This window comes from Carassius carassius, chromosome 35, assembly GCF_963082965.1.
Source record: "Carassius carassius chromosome 35, fCarCar2.1, whole genome shotgun sequence".
NCBI lineage: Eukaryota > Metazoa > Chordata > Actinopteri > Cypriniformes > Cyprinidae > Carassius > Carassius carassius.
Window position 1 is genome coordinate 27,905,934 of NC_081789.1, and position 25,237 is coordinate 27,931,170.

Consider the following 25,237-nt stretch of genomic DNA (forward strand, 5'->3'; position numbering starts at 1 on the left):
AACCTGGCCTAGATTATATGATTGTTCTTGCTGCGCTCGTTCACTCTGTTATTGTTCATTTCTTAATGCTTTGTACTGAGAAACATCTGTGGGAGCAAAAGGCCATTATATGGTATATAATGGTGAATTATGTCACATACTGCAACTCAAAATAATCAATTACATTTGTCATAAGGAAAATTGATCCTGTTTTCATTACTTTTATTACAACTACATTACTTTGATTGCAAAAAAGAACAAATCTTATACTCATTACTGTAATGCATCTAGACATTTTATGTACTTTACGTTATAACTGTTGTTATTCTCAGTGATCATTCACATTATTATTATGGAAGTCCATTTCCACCACAGAATAACAAATGAGAAAGGTAATTTTGACTTTTTATCTCACAGTTTTACTTTTTGCAAGATATAAACTCCACAAGAGTCAAAATTAGTTGCAATTACCTTTTTTCTTTTTTCATTCCATGACAGAAAAAAACAACATTGTGAGAAAGTCAGGTTTGTGAGCTAAATGTAACAACTACGTTTCATTTACTTATGTATTTATTTATTTGTTTATTATTACATGGCAGAAACGGGCGGGGCTTCCGTATATTATTCTCTCATTACTGTAATACAATGATTTAAAAAAATAAACAGTGTAACAAAAAATGCCATAATCTATAAATATTGAACTTAATAACATTTACATACTCCATAACAGTAATAAGAATTAGTTGTGCTTAACCTATATAAAAACATAGAGACATGGAAAAATCTACATTTTTCTTTTGTAAATTAAAGTGAAATATTTCATATTAATGTGTTTGACTGGTTTCAACAGATTCTTGTGTTTTGATTAGTTACAAGATTGTGTCCAAATGCCATTCATTTTCTTTGTTTTAATATCAGGACCAGTAAAAAACCAAGTGTTTTGGTGTCAGCTGTGTCAGTGTCACTCATTGATTGTTAGCTGTGGGCGGAGCCACTGGGCTCATGAATAATGCAGCGGGTGGGTTGATTTCTTGTGTGTGATTGGCTCTTTGTATTCTGCTGCTTTAGCTCTGGATCAGAGAGGAATGAGAGTTCAGTGACAATGATGTGCGTGTGTATGTGTGTGTGTGTGTGTGTGTGTGTGTGCGTGTGTGTGCGTGTGTGTGTGTGTGTGTGTGTGTGTGTGTGTGTGTGCTCAATGCTCTCAATCAACTTCTGGGCCAAATCCTGACTGATAGCAACCCATTCTTTCATAATCACTTCTTGGAGTTTGTCAGAATTAGTGGGTTTTTGTTTGTCCACCCGCCTCTTGAGGATTGACCACAAGTTCTCAATGGGATTAAGATCTGGGGAGTTTCCAGGCCATGGACCCAAAATTTCAACATTCTGGTCCCCGAGCCACTTAGTTATCACTTTTGCCTTATGGCACGATGCTCCATCGTGCTGGAAAATGCATTGATCTTCACCAAACTGTTGTTGGATTGTTGGAAGAAGTTGCTGTTGGGGGGTGTTTTGGTACCATTTTTTATTCATGGCTGTGTTTTTGGGCAGAATTGTGAGTGAGCCCACTCCCTTGGATGAGAAGCAACCCCACACATGAATGGTGTCAGGATGCTTTACTGTTGGCATGACACAGGACTGATGGTAGCGCTCACCTTTTCTTCTCCGGACAAGCCTTTTTCCAGATGCCCCAAACAATCGTAAAGGGGCTTCATCGGAGAATATGACTTTGCCCCAGTCCTCAGCAGTCCATTCACTATACTTTCTGCAGAAGATCAATCTGTCCCTGATGTTTTTTGGAGAGAAGTGGCTTCTTTGCTGCCCTTCTTGACACCAGGCCATCTTCCAGAAGTCTTGTCCTCACTGTGCGTGCAGATGCGCTCACACCTGCCTGCTGCCATTCCTGAGCAAGCTCTGCACTGGTGCCACTCCGATCCCGCAGCTCAATCCTCTTTAGGAGACCATCCTGGCGCTTGCTGGACTTTCTTAGCCATTTTTATGCAACGCAATGATGTCTGCACGCGTTTCTTTGCAGGTCACCATGGTTAACAATGGAAGAACAATGATTTCAAGCATCACCCTCCTTTTAACATGTCAAGTCTGCCATTCTAACCCAATCAGCCTGACATAATGATCTCCAGCCTTGTGCTCGTTAACATTCTCACCTGAGTTAACAAGACGATTACTGAAATGATCTCAGCAGCTCCTTTAATGACAGCAATGAAATGCAGTGGAGGGGTTTTTTGGGGATTAAGTTAATTTTCATGGCAAAGAAGGACTATGCAATTCATCTGATCACTTTTCATAACATTCTGGAGTATTTGCAAATTGCTATTATAAAAACTTAAGCAGCAACTTTTCCAATTTCCAATATTTATGTAATTCTCAAAACTTTTGGCCACGACTGTACACTGTCCCTTTTTTGTGAAATAAATAAATAAAAGCTAAACTTCTTCTCTATCCTGCATCTGATCTGATCAGGATTCTGTTTGTTTTACTCTCACGTTCATATTTATACAAAGTATAGTACATAGTTTGAGCTCAAGGTCAAAGGTCAGCTGGGGAAGGAATGGTTCACCTGAAGCTGTCGTTTGTTTGTTGTGATTCTGTCATTCTTTGCCTGTAAGACATTCGTGTTGCGGGTTTTCATGTGTGCTTGTTTCTGCTCTGATCACAGTTTGATTTGAAATGACGACAGAACCAGAGAGCCAATCAGAGCAGCAGGGGGCCAGTGCGGCTCCGCCCCATTCAGCCCCGCCCCTCGATGACCAGCTCCCTCCAGCCGCCGCCCACAGCACACCTGTGAGGAAAGAGCAGGTACAGAGAGAGATTTACAGATAGTTGTATCTCAGTCAAATATTGTCCTCCTAACAAAGATGCTTTCAGATGATGTAGGAATCTCAATTTCAGGAAAATTGACCCTTATGACTGGTATTGTGCTCCAGGGTCACACATATTTGTAATAGTTTGAGCTGCAGTTCAATAGGAAATCATTTAAAAACATCCAGTCTCTCAAACCATTGAAGTTAATGTTCAGTTTATCAGTATATATTGTAATAAATATAGCAGAATGAGAATGTGTGTGTGTGTGTCAGGGCGGTGGAGCTGAGGACGACGGCACGTCACACTGGTCCTCCTCCAGTAAACTGACCCGATCTCCAGTCAAAATCAGCCGGAAACCCAGGAACATGCAGGTGAAGGTGGCTCTTCTGGACGGCTCTGACTACACCTGTGTGGTGGAGGTGAGTCTGCTTCATTTTACAGCGCCTGCACCAGACACACGTTCTCCTGAACCTGAGCGAATCTCTCTGATATTGACTCTCTGTTGCATCACATGGAGGGTTTTTGACTTTTTGTCTGAAAAGAAATGCTTCTCTGAATTCCTCTCTAAGGCGAGTCACTACAGATAAAACCAGTGTGTTCTCATGCACTGGTCAGGTTTGTTATTCATGCACTGGTCAGTTTTGTCGTCAGTCTATGAAAGCTTGTTTCCACCACAGGTGGAAATAAATAAATAATTCTGACTCAATTCACTCTTTTTTTGCAGTTTTGAGAAAAGAGTCAGAATTGTGAGATGAAACATTATCATTGCAAGAAGTAAACTCAGAATGGCACAAAAAATTTTGTGTGGTGGAAATAAACTTTCATATATTTCAGACTAGTGGAATGAAAACATCAGAGTGCATCATGGGAATGGTCTCGAGAGTGTCTCTCATTAGAGAGATGAGAGCACACAGATGGATTTTAATCTTAGTTTCTACCAGAAAACAGCAACAGCTCCAGTACATCCATATTTGAAGAGAACAAACGGCTCATCAATTCTTCCATCTTTAACGGCTTCAGAACAAATAAACCTGAATGTTCATCTCATCTCAGATTGTGTAGTTTATTTCTGGCGTCTGTGATGATGTTGAGTTTGTGTCTTTCTGCAGAAGCGTGATAAAGGTCAGGTTCTGTTCGACAAAGTCTGTGAGCATCTCAATCTTCTGGAGAAAGATTACTTTGGTGTCACCTTCCGTGATGTGGAGAATCAGAAGGTACAGTTCGGTTCATTTCGATTCAGTGAACACTGATTCAGTGAGTCATGACTCATCTGAACGCTTCATTTCAGAACTGGCTGGATCCTGCCAAAGACATGAAGAAGCAGATCAGAGGTGAGATGCTCTGGAAATAAACATCTGTCCGATCCGCGTGTTCTCCGTCCGAGCGACTGACTGTGTTTGGGATTGTTTTGTGTTTCAGGCGTCGCCTGGAATTTCTCCTTCAGCGTGAAGTTTTATCCTCCTGAGCCGGCACTGCTTTCTGAAGACATCACCAGGTCAGACTCCATCCCTCACACACAGACATCTGAATGCTTTTATTAAAAAAAGAAAAATGTGAAAAATATGTCGGGAAAATATATAGCTAATATAAATATATTTGCCTTTTGAATATATTTTAGTCTTTTAAAAATCAAATGTGTTTATGTATTCGTATAATTCTTTAAACTATACTTTTAAGTGAGAATTAAAATAATAGATTATTTTATGTTGCTTTTCTGGTTCATTGAACTGAAGCTCTGTTTTTATTAATATTCCTAATCAATTTTTATTTTCCATTTGTTATTTAATTTTTTGTAAGTGTTTTGGTAATTTTTTGTGTGTTTTTATAATTTTTAGTAGTGTTTGTTTTTTTAAATAATTGTCTTTATAGCTATATATTTTTTTATTTCAATTTTAGTCATTTTAACACACCAGTTTAAACTAAACGAAACTGCTTTGGCCACAAGCTGAAATATAAAAAATGTTATGTATTTAATTTCAAGTAACAATTTGGTTAACAATAATGGTCTTAATTTCAAACTTAGTTACCTATAATAATCCACCTGGTACATTTTGTATTATATTTTCAGGTTTTTTTTGTTTAAACTAAATATTTTTTCAAATATATATTCAGAGACGGACAGTAGTGAAATATTTGTACTCTGCTTCAAAAGTACTTTATAAGAGTCTGTATTTTATTAGTGTTTTTCTTTAGAAGACTTTTACTTTACAACATTACAAAGTATAGTATTGTACTTTTACTGCACTGCATTTCATATTTAATATAATTCAATACTTAATTACATTAGAAATCTAATACTTTCTTACTTTCAAGTTTTATTTAAGTACAGGGAAGTACAACTGTACACACAAATCCAAGAACTAGTACTAATGATTCTCTCCCTCTTCCTCTGTGTGTGTGTGTGTGTTTCAGATATTACCTGTGTTTACAGCTGCGGGATGATATCGTATCGGGACGTTTGCCGTGTTCGTTCGCCACACACATGGTTCTGGGATCGTATACGGTTCAGTCGGAGCTGGGCGATTATGACCCGGACGATTACAGCTCAGACTACGTCAGCGAGTTTCGTTTCGCACCTCATCAGACCAAAGAGATGGAGGAGAAAATCATGGACCTGCACAAGAACTACAGGTAAAGCTCCTCCTGTGATTTCACTGTGATTCTGTGGTTAGCTTTGGAAAGTTTAATGTGAATGATTTTCTGATGCGATGTGTGTTTGTTTCTCAGAGGAATGACGCCGGCTGAAGCTGAGATGCATTTTCTGGAAAATGTGAAGAAACTGTCTATGTATGGAGTCGACCTTCATCATGCAAAGGTACACGTGAAGCACACACACACACACACACACACACACACACACACTGCATGAGCATTTCGTTATGTGTCATAATGGAGCTCAGTTCATGGCATGATGATCATGATTGAGTCTAATCACAGAAAACACATGTGTTCGGACACAGCCGTCAGCACCCATTCACTGCAGAGCATCCATTGATGAGACACTGATGCAATGCTACATTTCTCCAAACCTGATGAAGAAACAAACTCATCCTGATCTCTGATGAACTGAGCACATTTTCAGCTGATTTAAATTTTTTGCTGAACTATTCCTTTAATATTTCTGATAAAAGTCTTTTCTATTCTTTAAGTGACAGAGTAATAATGTTTTGCATGTAATCTGTATTCTCACACACACAGACCTAAAGCCTTTCAAAGCCTCTCACTGACCAGTGACACATTAATAATCAGTGTTCAGTGTTATCCGTTGTCATTGTTTCTGGTGTCGGTCGATCTGTCAGATGTTCAGCTCACTGTCAGAATGAATCTGATTCTGCTTCGGGCCGGTCGTACTGGGCCACAATCAAGATCGAGACAAACACACACATGACAGAGCGTTTGGATGGGTTTTTATAGCAAAGATGTGACCAAATAGTCAATATAGTTGGGGATGAATCTAGGAATTCAAGAATCATTTCTGAATATTGGCAGAACGTGTTGCGTCAGTCTTTTTTTAAATCTTCAGTAGTTTATAATCAATATATGTTGGTAACACTTTACAATAAGCTCTCATTAGTTCATGCATTAACTGATATTATCTAACAATGTGCAGTAGATTTGTTACAGTATGTTTGTTTACATTAGTTGATAAAAAAGCAATTGTTCCTTGTTAATTCCTGTTAGCCGAGGTTATGTAAATAATAATATACTTAACTTGAACTAAGATTGATGAATGCTTTAGAAGATTCATCTTTAAGTTGCATCTTATATTGATCTTATAATATGTCTGTTGTTATACTATTGCTGGTTTAACTGGATTCTGTGAATGTGGCCGCAGTTGTGAAGCTCTTCTGCCGATATTCACACACAGATGTTTCATATCATCTATCATCTCATGTAGTGGTTAATCAGAATAACAGCAGACACAGCTGAAGCATGAACGTGTGCGTGACGTTCGGTTAGATCAGCCGCTCTTCTCTTCTTCCCCTCTTACTGATGATCTAGTTGATAGGACGATTCTTTCACTGCTTTTCTCCAGCTAAAGCAGAGGTAAGATGCATTCGTGTATACATGTATATGTGTGTGTTTGTGTGTTTTCTACGTGTGTCTTTGTGCATGACCATGAACTGAATTCATTGTCTAAGCAAAGACTGTTTGTTGAGAGAAGCTCCTTCTGTTTCATGCTCATACATCTCAGTAGAAGCTCGAACCCGTTCACCATGAGCGCCTGTGGATCCAACCATGCCCATAGAAGAGAAAAATCACAGTTTAAATGGATAGCTCCCCCAAAATATATCATTCTATCATTATTTTAGATCGCCATGTCGTTTATTTCTTCAGTGGAACACAAAAGAAGATATTTCGAAGAACGTTGGGAACCAAACTACTTTGGACTCCATTGACTTTCACTGTATATTTTGAGAAAAGTCCATACAGTGAAAGCCAATGTGATCTAAAGTTTTTTGGTTCCCAGTGTTCTTCAAGGATATCTGCTGTTGTGTTCAACAGATGAAAAGAAAGCCTAACAGGTTTGGAACAACATCAGGATGAATAAATGTTGAATTGGTAGTTTTAAGCTGTACTATTGCTTTACAATCTCACCTATTTCTCAGAGACACCATCAAGATAAAATTCTCTTCTCCTGAGAAAAAGACCCGGTAATCTCACATGTGTCTCCTCTAGGCTTTCAGTAAAGATCTCAGTACTGTCTCAGACTGTGCTCAGGTTTGCCAAGATAACAATCAAAAGTTGGAGATTGCATTTATAACCCAGTATTTCTCATCGAATTATCTGAGCTGCTCCACATACATTTTTATTGTAGAACATCTATTGAACCTTTGAAAATGTGTGTCTCATTTTAGGAGAAACATCTGAGACTTGAATAAGAGACTCCTGAGCAAGTTTGGAAGCTTCATCATTGTCCGTGACCCAGTTTCCTATAGAAGACTTGCTCAAAATACCCACTAGAGATGTGAATTGTGCCATTTTCTCCACAATCCCCCTTGATTCTTGTGTGATGTGATGTATTCAAATGTATTTTTTGTAGAAAATGAGCTCCATAGATGGTTCTAGAAGTGCTGGAGGTCTGCTGAATGGGGCTCGAGTTCTCACATCTGTTCAGCTGATGCTCTTGAGAAGTATTTCAGATCTGGCACTGGTTCATTGGGTTTCAATAGCATTACACATGTGAGATTGTGAATGCAGTGATGAATAGAGATAATGACACAAAGTACCTGCTTCATTTTCGCCTCTCAGAGGTTCAAATGAGAAGATGGATCCACTTTCAGTTCACTGCACAGACACATGACAACTTCACAGTATCTCTCTCTGTTCCTCTCAGGCCAAAAGGCTTCCACTCATTCATTTAGAAATCAAGATTTGTTTGTGCATGACTGTGTGATGATGATGGCACCTCTCTAATCCAATGGTTGGTCAGGATTCAGAGGGGGTGGAGATCATGTTGGGCGTGTGTTCCTCCGGGCTCCTCATCTACCGCGACAGACTTCGCATCAATCGCTTCGCCTGGCCCAAAGTCCTCAAGATCTCCTACAAACGCAATAACTTCTACATCAAGATCCGTCCAGGCGAGGTGAAAAGATCATGTCTTCTCCAGGTGACCTTCACAGTTTTGGTAACGTTTGCTGACGAGAGAATATTTGTTTGTCTCTAGTTTGAGCAGTTTGAAAGCACGATAGGCTTTAAGCTACCCAACCACAGAGCAGCCAAGAGACTGTGGAAGGTTTCTGTGGAGCATCACACGTTCTTCAGGTCTGTAGAGGTCCCTGTGCTTCTGTATGTTTGCTGTGTTCTGTGGTCAGTGGTAATCATGCTTTGCATCTCGACAGGTTGGTTTCTCCAGAGACTCCGCCTAAGAAGTTCCTCACACTGGGTTCTAAGTTCCGCTATAGTGGCAGAACTCAAGCTCAGACCAGACGGGCCAGTTCCCAGATCGTCCGTCCAGCACCATACTTCGAGCGTTCGACCAGCAAGCGCTACACGATGTCACAGAGTCTGGATGGAGGTTTGTTTGCTTTTGTTTTGATCTTATTTATTTACAGGATGATCTCGGCAGGGATTATCTATCTATCTATCTATCTATCTATCTATCTATCTATCTATCTATCTATCTATCTATCTATCTATCTATCTATCTATCTATCTATCTATCTATCTATCTATCTATCTATCTATCTATCTGTCTATCTGTCTGTCTGTCTATCTGTCTGTCTGTCTGTCTGTCTGTCTGTCTGTCCGTCTGTCTGTCTGTCTGTCTATCTGTCAGTCATCTGTCTGACTCAGTTTTTCTATCTATCTTCTGTCTGTCTATCTGTTTTTTTGTCTGTCTGTCTGTCTGTCTCTCTGTCTGTCTGTCTGACTTTCTGTCTGTCTGTCTGTCTGTCTGTCTCTCTGTCGTCTGTCTGTCTGACTTTCTGTCTGTCTGTCTGTCTGTCTGTCTGTCTGTCTGTCTGTCTGACTTTCTGTCTGTCTGTCTGTCTGTCTGACTGTCTGTCTGTCTGTCTGTCTGTCTGTCTGTCTGTCTGTCTCTCTGTCGTCTGTCTGTCTGACTTTCTGTCTGTCTGTCTGTCTGTCTGTCTGTCTGACTGTCTGTCTGACTGTCCATCTGTCTGTCTGTCTGTCTGTCTATCTGTCAGTCATCTGTCTGACTCAGTTTTTCTATCTATCTTCTGTCTGTCTGTCTGTCTGTCTGTCTGACTGTCTGTCTGTCTGTCTGTCTGTCTGTCTGTCTCTCTGTCGTCTGTCTGTCTGACTTTCTGTCTGTCTGTCTGTCTGTCTCTCTGTCTGACTGTCTGTCTGTCTGTCTGTCTCTCTGTCGTCTGTCTGTCTGACTTTCTGTCTGTCTGTCTGTCTGTCTGTCCATCCGTCTGTCTGTTTGGCTGACTGTCTGTGTCACTTTCTGTCTGTCTGTCTGTCTGACTGTCTGACTGTCTGTCTGTCTGTCTGTCCATCCGTCTGTCTGTTTGTCTGACTGTCTGTGTCACTTTCTGTCTGTCTGTCTGTCTGACTGTCTGTCTGTCTGTCTGTCTGTCTGACTGTCTGTCTGTCTGTCCATTCGTCTGACTGTCTGTCTGTCTGTCTGTCCGTCCATCCGTCTGTCTGTTTGTCTGACTGTCTGTGTCACTTTCTGTCTGTCTGTCTGTCTGTCTGACTTTCTGTCTGACTTTCTGTCTGTCTGTCTGACTGTCTGTCTGTCTGTCCATCCGTCTGTCTGTTTGGCTGACTGTCTGTGTCACTTTCTGTCTGTATGTCTCTCTGTCGTCTGTCTGTCTGACTTTCTGTCTGACTTTCTGTCTGTCTGTCTGACTGTCTGTCTGTCTGTCCATCCGTCTGTCTGTTTGGCTGACTGTCTGTGTCACTTTCTGTCTGTCTGTCTGTCTGTCTGTCTGACTGTTTGACTGTCTGACTGTCTGTCTGTCTGTCTGTCTGTCTGTCCATCCGTCTGTCTGTTTGTCTGACTGTCTGTGTCACTTTCTGTCTGTCTGTCTGTCTGACTGTCTGTCTGTCTGTCTGTCTGTCTGTCTGTCTGTCTGACTGTCTGTCTGTCTGTCCATCCGTCTGACTGTCTGTCTGTCTGTCTGTCCGTCCATCCGTCTGTCTGTTTGTCTGACTGTCTGTGTCACTTTCTGTCTGTCTGTCTGTCTGACTGTCTGTCTGTCTGTCTGTCTGTCTGTCCGTCCATCCGTCTATCTATCTATCAGTCATCTGTCTGACTCAGTTTATCTATCTATCTTCTGTCTGTCTATCTGTTTTTTGTCTGTCTGTCTGTCTGTCTGTCTGTCTGTCTGTCTGTCTGTCTGACTGTCTGTCTGTCTGTCTGTCTGTCTGTCTGTCTATCTATCTATCTATCTATCTATCTATCTATCTATCTATCTATCTGTCAGTCATCTGTCTGACTCAGTTTTTCTATCTATCTTCTGTCTGTCTGTCTGTCTGTCTCTCTGTGTGTCTGTCTGACTGTCTGTCTGTCTGTCTATCTGTCTTTCTGGCTGTATGTCTGTCTGTCTGTCTGTCTGTCTATCTGTCTGTCTGTCTCACTGTTGTCTGTCTGACTGTCTGTCTATCTGTCTGTCTGTCTGTCTGTCTGTCTGTTTGTCTGACTGTCTGTCTGTCTGTCTGTCTGTCTGTCTGTCTGTCTGTCTATCTGTCTGTCTGTCTGTCTGTCTGTCCGTCCGTCCGTCCGTCCGTCCGTCTGTCTGACTGTTTTTCTGTCTGTCTGTAGATACTTTATAAGCTGTTTTTTCTTTGAAACCTTAGCAAAACTAATGAGATATAGTTGTTGCAATATCAAATCGTTCATGTTTGTCTGTAGTTTGTCTGTTGTTCGTCTTATGTCATCATCTCATTGAGTCTCATTGGAGTTTGAGTGTCTGTCAGCTGCTTTGCTGGACTTCCTGTTTGCTCTCATCATTTTCAGTATCAGTCATTAGCAGACGTCCGTTTTCTCTGAACAGCCCAGTTTAATTTACTCTTCCGTTATGAAAGAGCTTTCAGAATGAAGCGATGCTTGTTGCAGGACAGGTATTTTTGGATCATTAACCCTGTAATCTTGTATCCTGAGGGCTGGAATGCGTTTGTTTCATTTCCTGCTTTTGGTTTAATTGAAAAATTTCTGTTGTGTTGCATCATAAAGCTGGCAGTCTCAGAGCGCATTACTGCACTGCGTGTGAATACTAACACACATGATTCACAGAATGAATGGATGTGTTCAGTGTAGAGAGTGTGCTGCACCTTTAATTATCTCTTCTCGTTAAACGTCTGATTACATTTATCAGACATCATCATGATGGGTTTCTGTACTTAATGTAGAAAGATATCTCTAGTTTTTTGATACTAATAGTTAGAGAATACTCATTATTTGGATAATAACTGGTTCAAGTGTTCGGTACAGTGACTTTATAAAGTATTTGGACACTTCAGTCACACACATAAATGTCTCAATGTCACTGGATCTGTTATGGAAAGTGCTTTAGTGATTCATTACAGCATCAGATAAAAAAATAATATTTGTTTGTGGTTAATTAGTGGATGATGTTGGTAATTAATGGGATTCTCTCAATCTGTTGTTCCTCTGAACATCCTCTAAAAATCACCAAAACATTAAAACCAGTCTCATTTTAGTATCATTGAGATCCTATTATAGTTTTGTTTAATGTTTTGAATTATTTTTTATTTTTAGTATATTCATTTTAAATGTAATTAAAAGTTTCAGGAATTTTGTTGTTTTTGTCATTTTTATAATGTTTTTTTTTTTAAATGTGTCTATATAATGATTATTTATATATTATTTCAGTTTTAGTTATTTTGTACTGCAATTTATTATAAAATGACATTTTGTTTTCGGCAACTAGCTGAAATACAATTTTTGTTTAAAATATATTGTTTATTTCAGTTAACGTTTAGTTTACTTAGAACTTTTTTATGGGTTTTGTGTTAGCCTCCTATAATAATCCTGATTCCAACACATTGAGACTTCAGACATAATGAGGAATGTAACATTAGCGAAGAGAATGAATGACATTCAGACTTTTATAAATGTTTCTGAGGTGAATAGACACTTTCAGAGGTCAATGTATGTTTCTGCATGTGATCTAGTCTAATGTGTGTGTGTTAGTGATGCTGTGTTTGCTCAGATGTGTGTGTTTGTGTGTGTGTGTGTGTGTGTGTGTGTGTGTGTGTGTGTGTGTGTGTGTGTGTGTGTGTGTGTGTGTGTGTGTGTGTGTGTGTGTGTGTGTGTGTGTGTGTGTGTGTGTGAATCTCCTCAGCTCAGCGGACACCAGTCAACTCAGCCACAGTCAATGTAAATGGCACTAGACCAGCAGGTAGAGACGTTTCTCTGTATCCCTGACGCTTGTAGATACAGAAGCCCCTCTGTCTGCTTGTTTGATCCTGATAGTTTGAGGTTGTGTGTGCATGCAGCAGGCATGCGCTGGTGCTCTAGCGTGCTTATGGTTTTGCACATGCTGTGGCTGCATCAGTGTTGATTTACAATCATTGAGATACTAATAGTTTTTAATACTTTAATTTAGTTTTTATTTTTTAATTCATTTTTATCCTAGTTAATTTTTAGTAATTTGGTTGTGTGTTTCTGGCATTTTTATTATTATTATTATTTTATATACATTGATGTAGTTTTATTAATTTTATTTAAGTTTTATTTTCAGTTTTTATCAGTTTAAAATAAATGAAAATGTGAAATTTGGCAACTAAGTGAAATAATGTGTTTGTTTATTTTATTAAATTACTTTATTTTTAATATGTTTTAATACGAGTACTTAATATTTGATACGATTGTTTCATATATTTTATACTACTAATAATTAATGTATATTAATAATTATTTTATTAAAAAATTTTAGATTATTTTTAATTGTATCTTTATTATTTTATTGATAATATTTTATTTGTAATTTTATTTAGTGATTTTATTTTGGTTACTGTAACTTTAATAACCCTGGTCTGTCACTGTCAGATGGCTGTGTTTGTGAATGTCTATAACAGTCTGGTTAAAATAAGCCAAAGTGTTTCTTCTTTCTGTATTTATGAGTCTGTATCCCTTCTCACTGAAACATCATTATATGTGTATCATTGTTCTGTTTTATTGATTGATGCAAAGTTCAGTATTACAGGCAAAAACTAGCACTGCATCACTTGACCAGCATCATCTTCAGACTCAGTTCTTCTGTAGAAATCACTCTTGTACCGCAATATTGTACTGCAGTACAATCATTAGTAATTACAGCTTCTTTGCTGAGCTTTTAGAGTAACAAACTGTGAATCACAGTGAATCCATCACGATCACGCCCTAAACCAGTTGCAATTATTTATTTTGTAAACTTTGTGGGAAAACTGACTTTGCAAACTTCCAGAAGTTAAAAGCACCATATTCAAAATCATTCCATTCATATTTCCTGAGCTCTGATTTGAATAAATTAGATTAGATTCAGCTTTATTGTCATTGTGCAGAGTATAAGTACAGAGATTGCAGGATTGCAAGGGTTTATTGCATCAGTAACCATCATTTAGTATTTTCTGGATCATTACCCAGCTTCTCATAAACAACCTCTGTAATGACTGACTAACCTCTTCGCATATAACTGAATGGACATACTTTGCTGTGTTCACATGTGTATGTGTGTTTGCTGCCATTATTAATTATTGAGCTCATGATTGTGACATCACAACCATGAAGATTCATGTTTTCCTATTAGTTTTGTTGATTAAATGTGTTTTCTTATTGCATTGACGTATTTTGTTTTTAGAGAGAACAAACATTTTGCATTCTTAAAATTAAAGGCATTGATGGATCCATAAGGAACCTTTAACAGCCATAAAATCTTTCTATTGATCAAAAGATTTTTTAGATTATAAAATTATTCTAAGATCTGTTTAAAGAAAGATTTTCCAAAAATCACTGCAAAAACATCCTTTAAGAACCGTTATTTTAACAATGTGTTTAAATAATATTATATTTTAAGTAAACAATCAAAGGCAATAGTAAAAATGTCTTAATTCTATGATATAATGCAGCCAGTGTTTGTTGTAGTGAATGCAGATGCAGCACTAATGTCTGTGTGTTTGTGTGTAGAGATGGGTACGGCCTTGTACGGTGCTGCCAAAGGCATCGCCATAAGTGACCTCATCACCACAATAACACCGGAGAAGAAAGTGGAGGAGACGCACGAGGAGGAGCATGAGGAGACTCGACCGGTGCTGGTGGAGAGTGCAGTGCTGCTGGAGGAAGAGGACGAGACAACGAAAGCCACGGAACCATCGCTACCTAGCCCACTGACACCAGCCCGACAGGACACACGGGTAAACAAAAACTAACTAACCCTAACTAACCCAATGACACTGGCCCGACAGGACACTCGGGTAAACAAACCCTAATTAACACTAACTAACCCAGATGCACGGGTAAACAAACCCTAACTGAGACTAACTTACCCACCGACACTAGCCTGACTGGACACATGGATAAACAAACCCTAATTAACATTTAACTAACCCAGACACACGGGTAGACAAACCCTTACTAACACTAACTTACCGGGTGACAAAAGCCAGACAGGACACATGGGTAAACAAACCCTAATTAATGATAACTTACCCACTGACACTGGCCCGACAGGACACTCGGGTAAACAAACCCTAATTAACACTAACTAACCCAGATGCACGGGTAAACAAACCCTAACTGAGACTAACTTACCCACCGACACTAGCCTGACTGGACACATGGATAAACAAACCCTAATTAACATTTAACTAACCCAGACACACGGGTAGACAAACCCTTACTAACACTAACTTACCGGGTGACAAAAGCCAGACAGGACACATGGGTAAACAAACCCTAATTAATGATAACTTACCCACTGATACCGGCCCGACAGGACACTCAGGTAAACAAACCCTAACTAACACTAACTTACCCACCAACACCAGCCCGACAAGAAACTCGGGTAAACAAACCCTAATTAACAGTAACTAACCCAGAGACATGGGTAAACAAACACTAACTAATGCTAGCTAACCCACTGGCACTTGCCTGACAGGATACATGGGTAAACTAACCCTAACTAACACTAACTTACCCACTGACACCAGCCTGAAAGGATACATGGGTAAACTAACCCTAACTTACCCACCGACACTTTAAGTTTACACATGAAAACTAACACTAACTTACCCACCGACGCCAACCCGACAGGACACACAGGTAAACAAACCCTAATTAACAGTAACTAACCCAGACATATGGGTAAACAAACACTAACTAATGCTAACTAGCCCACTGACACTGGCCTGACAGGATACATGGGTAAACTAACCCTAACTAACACTAACTTACCCACTGACACCAGCCTGACAGGATACATGGGTAAACTAACCCTAACTAACACTAACTAACCCACCGACACTTTTAGATTAGACATGAAAACCCTAATTAACAGTAACTAACCCAGACACATGGGTAAACTAACCCTAACTAACACTAACTTACCCCACTGACACCGGCCTGACAGGATACATGGGTAAGCTAATCCTAACTAACACCAACTTACCCACTGACACTGGCCTGACAGGATACATGTGTAAACAAACCCTAGCTAACACTAACTTACCCACCGACACCAGCCCAACAGGACACTCAGGTAAACAAATCCTAACTTACACTAACTTACCCACCGACACGAGCCCGACAGGACACACGGGTAAACAAACCCTAATTAACAGTAAATAACCCAGACACATGGGTAAACAAACACTAACTAATGCTAACTAGCCCACCGACACCAGCCCGACAGGACACTCGGGTAAACAAACCCTAACTTACACTAACTTACCCACCGACATCAGCCCGACAGGACACTCGGGTAAACAAACCCTAATTAACAGTAACTAACCCAGACATATGGGTAAACAAACCCTAACTTACACTAACTTACCCACTGACACCAGCCCGACAGGACACTCGGGTAAACAAACCCTAATTAACAGTAACTAACCCAGACACATGGGTAAAAAACACTAACTAATGCTAATTAGCCCACCGACACCAGCCCAACAGGACACTCGGGTAAACAAACCCTAACTTACACTAACTTACCCCCCGACATCAGCCCGACAGGACACTCGGGTAAACAAACCCTAATTAACAGTAACTAACCCAGACACATGGGTAAACAAACCCTAACTTACACTAACTAACCCACTGACACTGGCCTGACAGGATACATGGGTAAACTAACCCTAACTAACACTAACTTACCCACTGACACCGGCCTGACAGGATACATGGGTAAACTAACCCTAACTAACACTAACTAACCCACCGACACTTTTAAATTAGACATGAAAACCCTAATTAACAGTAACTAACCCAGACACATGGGTAAACTAACCCTAACTAACAATAACTTACCCACTGACACCGGCCTGACAGGATACATGGGTAAGCTAATCCTAACGAACACTAACTTACCCACTGACACTGGCCTGACAGGATACATGTGTAAACAAACCCTAACTAACACTAACTTACCCACCCACACCAGCCCAACAGGACATTCGGGTAAACAAACCCTAACTTACACTAACTTACCCACTGACATCAGCCCGACAGGACACTCGGGTAAACAAACCCTAATTAACATTAAATAACCCAGACACATGGGTAAACAAACACTAACTAGTGCTAACTAGCCCACCGACACCAGCCCGACAGGACACTCGGGTAAACAAACCCTAACTTACACTAACTTACCCACCAACATCAGCCCAACAGGACACTCAGGTAAACAAACCCTAAATAACAGTAACTAACCCAGACACATGGGTAAACAAACACTAACTAATGCTAACTTGCCCACCGACACCAGCCCGACAGGACACTCGGGTAAACAAACCTTAACTTACACTAACTTACCCACCGACATCAGCCCGACAGGACACTCGGGTAAACAAACCCTAATTAACAGTAACTAACCCAGACACATGGGTAAACATACCCTAACTTACACTAACTTACCCACCAACACCAGCCCGACAGGACACACGGGTAAACAAACCCTAATTAACAGTAACTAACCCAGACACATGGGTAAACAAACACTAACTAACGCACTCACACCGGCCCGACAGGATACTCTGGTAAACAGACCCTAACTAACACTAACTAACCCACTGACACTTTTAGTTTACACATGAAAACTAATACTAACTTACCCACTGACACCAGCCTGACAGGATACATGTGCAAACTAACCCTAACTAACACTCACTAACCCACCGACACTTTTAGTTTACACTTGAAAACTAACACTAACTTACCCACAGACACCGATCCCGACAGGACACATGGGTAAACAAACCCTAAATAACAGTAACTAACCCAGACACATGGGTAAACAAACACTAACTAATGCTAACTAGCCCACCGACACCAGCCCGACAGGACACTCGGGTAAACAAACCCAAACTTACACTAACTTACCCACCGACATCAGCCCAACAGGACACTCGGGTAAACAAACCCTAATTAACAGTAACTAACCCAGACACATGGGTAAACAAACCCTAACTTACACTAACTTACCCCCCAACACCAGCCCGACAGGATACATGGGTAAACTAACCCTAACTAACAGTAACTAACCCAGACAGATGGGTAAACAAATGCTAACTAATGTTAACTAGCTCACTGACACTGTCCCGACAGGACACATGGGTAAACTAACCCTAACTAACATTAACTTACCCACTGGCACTGTTCCGACAGGACATATGGGTTAACTAACCCTAACTAACAGTCCTGCTTCTCTGTCTGTTCATGCTTTCGCTGGATCAGACTGATCTCACAGACACTGCTGTCGATGAAGAGTTAACGGCCACAGAGGTTTGTGATCTGAGCTTGAATCTCATCTAATGTCTCTTCAGATTCTTCAGTCAAAAACGGAATCGTGACAGACTTGATCAGATCTCTGACGTCAGAAAATCAAGCAGAAAAACAAGAATGCAATGAGTGATTGCAGTAATTAGATTGCTAATTAAGATACGGCAGAGCTGTTGATGTTCTTATTAAACTTTAATCTGATAATGACCAATAATCATAATTGTTCTTCTAGTGATGGAAACATTAAGCCTGTCATGTTAATGAGTTTAGCCTCCTGTTGATCCCAAGCATCTCATTCCTCCATATCAGCGTTTACTCTCATGTGTCATAATTTCACCTTTTGTGTGTATGTTTTGTGTAGTCGGATCAGGAGGACGAATCTGAAGCAAAGACGCAGGTAAGATTCAACACTTATAACTGTATATATGATTTTTCTAAATAAATCATAATTGTAATAAATCATAATTGTTGTAAATAAATATTATTAGAGAACGTTTTAAAAGAAAACACTATTTTAGCCTTTTAATTTATTTGTAATTATTTGTGAAATTTACTAGTGATTTCTGACTGAATTTTTTTTTTAAAGTAAATCCATATAAAAAAAATTGTGTACATTGATAAAAAACAAATTGTGTAAAATCAATTTTCACTCAGAAATAACTAGTAAATTTCACAATGAATGACAAAGATTCAGCAAGCAACATACTGAATTAAATGTCCATTTTTAAATGATATTTTCATGTGAAATGTGCTTCAATAATCAAAAAAATACTTTTATTAACCTTTTTTATCAATCGTTTTGTAAAAAAAGTATTTTGATAATAATATTTTATTAATAATAGTAATATTATAGTTTATAGAAATTGATATGTCTATATAAAATACATACTGTATAATATATATATATTATTTATAAACATTTTATAATTAGTCCTAAAAAACTTGATTGTCCAGTGATCTGAATCTGTCTATAGAGTGAATACAGTCACTGTGTGTGATATATATTCACAATATAACTCAATCTCTCATTCCTCATGTTTTATTTTTAATCTGTATAGTGTTGAATCATATATGTGTGAGTGTCTGAGTGTTTACTGACAGACACTGAGTGAGCGTGAGATGTGTGTGTTGCTGCTGCTGGTTTTACTGCAGTAACACAAAGAACACAAAGACACACAAGACTGACTGAATGAATGAATGGATCTGTGTTTCCTTCAGCACAGTTTCATAAGGCGAATTAAAGGACAGAATGTGTTTGTGAGACACAGTAAACTGATGTTAGAGGTTGGTAAGGAATGGATGTATTTTAACTCGATACTGCACTCATGCTGCTGCTGTGTTCATGTCTGTGATTTATCTGTGATTTATCCCAGCGGCACTGATGTGTGCTAAAGTGAAGCTGATTAACTCACTGAAAATGAATTCTATACCTTGTGTGATTAGCTCCCTGTGTTTGCAGTGTGTGTGCAGTTGAACACAGTGTGTGTGTGTGTGTGTGTGTGTGTGTTTTATGCATGTCAATTAATTGTTTTCATGCAATGCTTTGATTGCATTTAATTAGCTTCTTGAGGCAAATTAAAGGAGAGAATATGTTTTTCAGAACCTTTTACAGAAGTTTATAATGAATCATCTCTGTGGGATTTATTTGGATGAGAGTAATTTATTCATAAAGGAGTTTATTTTGAGTGTTTCCACTAATTCTAATCTGTTTAACCCTTTGCTGCTGTTTGGTCATTTTGGACCAAAAATATAACTTTTTTAGAAATTCTTTTTCTTTCTACTTAACTTGGAAAGGTACAAAAACAAAAGTTGGTAAAGTTTTTGGCACTTGCAATGTAAACGCAATTAGATATACTTATACTGTTTGCTGTCAAAAATGACGGCATTGGAAACGTTTGGAACTGTGCCCAAACAAAATTTGACTGAAAGCTGTTTTTTTTTGTGACAACCTCAAATTTGGAACACAACTTGTTTAGATTTATGCATTTGTTTTTCTCACAGTTTTAAAGTAAAATGTGTCGTATAAAATTTTAAAATCTCATTTTAGTACATTTCTCTTAATAATGAACTTTTGTAACTTTTTAAAAATGCTTTACAGTTTTTTTTTTACTTCAGCAATAACCTGCCAAGTGTCTTATTTAAAAAGAGATCAAACTTAAACTGTCATCAATTCTGAATGCTTTGAAGCACAGACTTAAGTTGAAAATCTAATTTTTCAGGTCTTTGCTCCAAAAATACAGGTAATAAATGGATCACAGCTATTCCAAAAACTAAAATACTAGAAAAAAACTCTGTACACAGTCAAAGATCCAAAGATCACAAGCGAGATGAAAGCAGTGTAAGTAATTTACTGAAAAAGACAAGGCAACAAGGCAAACGTTTCGCTCACATGTTGACCGTTTACAATGCCAAACTAACAAACTATGCACCTTGGTTTGATTGTTTTGAAGGCACAATCTTTTCTCATAACTTTTCCATAAAAGTGTCCCTGCAGCACAAAAGCAGTCATAAGGAGCACAGGTATATTTGTAGCAATAGACAGCAATGCATAGTAAAAACTGACCCTTATGATATGACTGGTTTTGTGCTCCAGGGTCACATATGATCATTAATTTCATTGAAACAAAGACCACACAAGCAGCACCAGAGCCTGAAGCAGGGATGAATCTTAGTTGGGGACTCTTAATTCGGGCTATATCGACTTGACTTGTTGTGTTTGTTCAGGAAATGGAGCGAACGCCAGAAGAGCTGCTGAAGCATCAGACCAACATCAGCGAGCTGAGGCGGACGTTCCTGGAGGGAGGACCGGACCACACGGCTCTGACCGAGTGGGAGAAGCGTCTGTCCTCGTCTCCGCTGCGATCTCCACGTCTGGACGAAGCGCCCATGATCGAGCCGCTGGAGCCGGACGAGGTGAGATCGGAAAGATGGGAAAATCCTGTCTTAATCAGGATTTGTGTGCTGCGCTCCTGAACAATTATCTCAACATCCTTCTGAATGAAGACTTGTTTTCAGAGAAAGACATTTAAACATTTTGTGAGATTTATATTTTATACATTATAAACCTCACATTTATTTATTTATTTAAAATGTATTTTATATTTACTTTATTTATTTTTTGAGTATTATGTTTACTTTTTCAGTTTATAATTCAATCATCTTAAAAAATTATATATTATTTATTTAATTGAGTTGATCTAATTGAGTGTTTTTATAAATCTTTCAAAAAATATTTCTTAATTTATGGCATTTGTCTAGTAGTTCTGAGATGATCAGAACTCCTTGCTATGACTTTTTATAATCAGTTATTATTAAAGAACGTATGTGTGTGTTTGCGTGTGTGTGTGTAGGAAATTAAAGAATAAAATACATTTTGTGGAATTTATATCAATTATATTATGAACCTCACATTTATTTATTTAATTAAAAAAATTATTGCAGCCATTTTTGATCAAAACTACTGGCCATGATTTTTTTTAAATTAATCATTATTTAATAATTAGACATGTGATGTGGTCTGGATCTTAAACAAAAGCACAAAATCTTGTTTTCCTTTGAATTAATTAATTCTTTATTTTTTTTACTCCATTGTGGTTTTAAGTAAATACTAACAAAAGTTGTATAACCTCGAATAGCTTAAGTAACTTTGCTTCTCAAGTAAATGTATCTCGTTCCAAGAACATTTAGATATTTTTTTATGGAAAACGAGACAAAAATACTAAATATAAAAAGTGCAGTGCATTCACAACTCATTGAGTTCAGCTCCATCATTTTGACTCTTTTTTAAATTTCTGTTGCTTTAGATCAAACAGGAAGCAGCGGTGAAGATACAGGAAATGGCCGCAGCAGCTCTGGAGCCACAGGAAGAGAAGGTTGATGTGGTAGGGGATCCATTTCTCCTCATCAGATGCTCAGGATCATGATTATTGTTCTAGAAAACAAGACAAAAATACTAAGAAGTTAATTTTTTGCCGTGTGATGTGTGTCATTGAGCTCAACAGCGTCTGTCTGTCCGTCTTTGTCTTCATGGATCAGGCGTGACTAACGATGCTTTTCCTCCAGGCTGCTAACATGATCTTTGTGTGTTACATGTAGGAGTCTGACGGGTGGGTCATTATAAACAAGGTTCCTCCGTTTGAACCATATAAACATCCTCCAGTCGAAGCTGAAATGGTTTCTCGTAAGATACCAGAGAAGGTTTCTACCACAGTACAAGAACACCGTCCTCCAGTTGAGCCAGACAAACCCTCGTCCGCCGAGCTTCTTCCAGAGAAAACTCCTTCTAAGATTCCCGAAAACTTTCCTCCAGAAAAACCCTTGTCCATTGTATCTGAAGAGGTTTCTCCAGAGAAAACTCCTTCTAAGATTCCTAAAAAGGTTTCTACCATAGTACAGGAGACATTTACTCCAGAAAAACCTTTGTTTGTATCTGAAGAGGTTCCTCTTCCGAAGATACCAGACAAATTTCCTCCAGAAAAACCCTCATCCGCCGTACCTGAAGAGCATCCTCCAGAGAAAACTCCTTTTAAGATTCCAGAAAAGTTTCCTCAAGAAAAACCCTCATCCGCCGTACCTGAAGAGCATCCTCCAGAGAAAACTCCTTTTAAGATTCCAGAAAAATTTCCTCCAGAAAAACCCTCATCCGCCGTACCTGAAGAGCATCCTCCAGAGAAAACTCCTTTTAAGATTCCAGAAAAGTTTCCTCAAGAAAAACCCTTGTCCACCGTACCTGAAGAGCATCCTCCAGAGAAAACTCCTTTTAAGATTCCAGAAAAGTTTCCTCAAGAAAAACCCTCATCCGCCGTACCTGAAGAGCATCCTCCAGAGAAAACTCCTTTTAAGATTCCAGAAAAATTTCCTCCAGAAAAACCCTCATCCGCCGTACCTGAAGAGCATCCTCCAGAGAAAACTCCTTTTAAGATTCCAGAAAAGTTTCCTCAAGAAAAACCCTTGTCCACCGTATCTGAAGAGCTTCCTCCAGAGAAAACTTTTTCTAAGATTCCAGAAAAATTTCCTCCAGAAAAACCCTCATCCGCCGTACCTGAAGAGCATCCTCCAGAGAAAACTCCTTTGAATATTCCAGAAAAGCTTCCTCCAGAAAAACCCTCGTCCGCCGTATCTGAAGAGGTTTCTCCAGAGATAACTTTTTCTAAGATTCCAGAAATATTTCTTCCAGAAAAACCCTCATCCGCTGTACCTGAAGAGCATCCTCCAGAGAAAACTTGTTTTAAGATTTCAGAAACGTTTCCTCAAGAAAAACCCTTGTCCGCTGTATCTGAAGAGCTTCCTCCAAAGAAAGCTCCTTCTAAGATTCCAGTAAAGGTTTCTACAATAGTACAAGTAACTTTTCCATCAGAAAAACCTTCTTCGATTGTATCTGAAGAGGTTTCTGCAAAGAAGACTCCTCCAAAGGTCCCAGAAAAGGTTTCTACGGTGGTCCAAGGAAAGGTGGTACCCATAAAGGTTCTTTCTGTTGGTTCTTCAGAGGATGTTCCTCCTAAATTACCACCAAAAGTCCCCCCGAAGGTTCCAGAGAAGAAACACTTGGCCAGCTACAGATTCATATCGGCCTCGTCCGGTAAACCTCCAGAAGATAAACTCCCCGGATCTCTAGAAGGTTTCTCTGTTGTCAGCAGATCTTATGAGTCCAGTAAGATGCGTCTACGCTCTCCTGTGGATCTCTCCAGAACGTCTCCGACGGCTCGAGTGGTAGGATTTCCCCACATCTTGCTCCTCCTCAGCCTGGCTTTGAGATCTCAGACACACTCCGAAGCCAGAGCTTCACACACGCTCCTGATTTGAGTTTAGTTGTTTTGGTCTGGAGTTTGCTGTCACTGTTTGTTGTTTTGAGCCTCTTCTCACTGGCCCTGAGAGCAGGAGCCTGTTTTCTTCATTGATTTGGAGAATGCCGCTGCTTTGCTTTAGTCACAACTGAGGAACTGAATCATCTTTGTTTTGCGCTCTGCCTGCTGCTGGATACGAGGGTTTATTCATAAGAGAGTCTCTTTTATCTTCAGAGATCATGAGCCAAAAGACTGCAGAAGCTCCTCATTATAATCTAGATAAATTCTTAAAACTTAAAACAAACTTTGAAGTTGGCTTGATAAAGCCAGACCAGAATGTTTAAAAAAAGTAGTAGTTTTAAATAATAAAGTTTGAATGTTCTGAAGGCGATTAGTCTATTAGAAAATATTCTGCCAATGTAAGTCTATGGGGTTTTTATGATATTTAATCTTAATTTTTATGAAAACTATAAATCCAATCAGTTAGATTCATTAGATTCATGCGCATTTCAGTAAGTTGGCTTTCTCAAGACATCATGTCTGATTTCATAAAAAAAACAAGATTTCCTCAGTATTTTTGTCTTCCATTCAGGACAAATATCTGAACATTTTTAAATCAAGATACAGTTACTTGAGAGGCATGATTACATTTAATATTAAATTTTTTGAAAAAAATTAAATAAGTTACTTTTTTTCTTAAAACAAGAAAAAAAGGCCCTAACCCTAACCATTTCTGTTTGAATTAAGATCATTTTTTTGACTCCACTGTAAATGTATTTTTACTGAAGAATGTTTAAATATTTGCACTGGAAAACCAGACAAAAATACTGAGTAAGAAAATCATTTTTGTTTTGCTGTGCTTATCGTTTATCTTCTATTCATTCTATTATAGTCACTATTATTTTAGTTGTCTACTGCTGGTCTTTTCCAGGACATTTCCAGGATACATTTACTTGAACAGCAGAATTTTTTAATATATTAAGTCTTGTTTTCTTGAAAATGTGGTAAAATGTATTGAGTTCATGGTTAAAATGAGAACATATATCTGTCAGAGGTTTATTTTTCTTATACGATGGACAGATATTTTTCTATTTTTAGGCTTAAACTATAGTATCTCATTGGGCTTCTCAAGTTAATGTTTGTCTTGATTTTAAAATGTTTCGGTTAGGGAAAAAACATAAATAAGCTGAAAATGCTTAGTAAGAAAAGAGTTTTTGCAGTGTTGAAGTCATGTTTCTGA

General features: G+C 38.8%; 1 protein-coding gene across 14 annotated transcripts in view; it reads left to right on the forward strand.

Moving 5' to 3' along the window:
- Window positions 1–25,237, forward strand: part of LOC132116464 (protein 4.1-like) — a 56,816-nt gene that overhangs the window by 12,570 nt on the left and 19,009 nt on the right. For 6 of the 14 annotated variants that reach the window (XM_059525305.1, XM_059525301.1, XM_059525312.1 and 3 more), the window contains exons 2-21: window positions 2,657–2,796; window positions 3,075–3,221; window positions 3,912–4,016; window positions 4,091–4,133; window positions 4,222–4,297; window positions 5,215–5,433; window positions 5,530–5,617; window positions 6,805–6,849; window positions 8,237–8,389; window positions 8,471–8,568; window positions 8,646–8,821; window positions 12,582–12,638; window positions 14,405–14,631; window positions 18,170–18,217; window positions 18,576–18,611; window positions 20,939–21,127; window positions 22,018–22,095; window positions 22,310–22,479; window positions 22,558–22,783; window positions 22,823–23,923. In XM_059525305.1, coding sequence (XP_059381288.1) covers window positions 2,668–2,796; window positions 3,075–3,221; window positions 3,912–4,016; window positions 4,091–4,133; window positions 4,222–4,297; window positions 5,215–5,433; window positions 5,530–5,617; window positions 6,805–6,849; window positions 8,237–8,389; window positions 8,471–8,568; window positions 8,646–8,821; window positions 12,582–12,638; window positions 14,405–14,631; window positions 18,170–18,217; window positions 18,576–18,611; window positions 20,939–21,127; window positions 22,018–22,095; window positions 22,310–22,479; window positions 22,558–22,783; window positions 22,823–23,923 — 3,411 coding nt within the window. In that variant the 5' untranslated portion in view covers window positions 2,657–2,667. The remainder of the gene's footprint in view (window positions 1–2,656; window positions 2,797–3,074; window positions 3,222–3,911; window positions 4,017–4,090; window positions 4,134–4,221; window positions 4,298–5,214; window positions 5,434–5,529; window positions 5,618–6,804; window positions 6,850–8,236; window positions 8,390–8,470; window positions 8,569–8,645; window positions 8,822–12,581; window positions 12,639–14,404; window positions 14,632–18,169; window positions 18,218–18,575; window positions 18,612–20,938; window positions 21,128–22,017; window positions 22,096–22,309; window positions 22,480–22,557; window positions 22,784–22,822; window positions 23,924–25,237) is intronic. The other 8 variants (XM_059525307.1, XM_059525306.1, XM_059525309.1 and 5 more) reach the window with 8 other exon arrangements.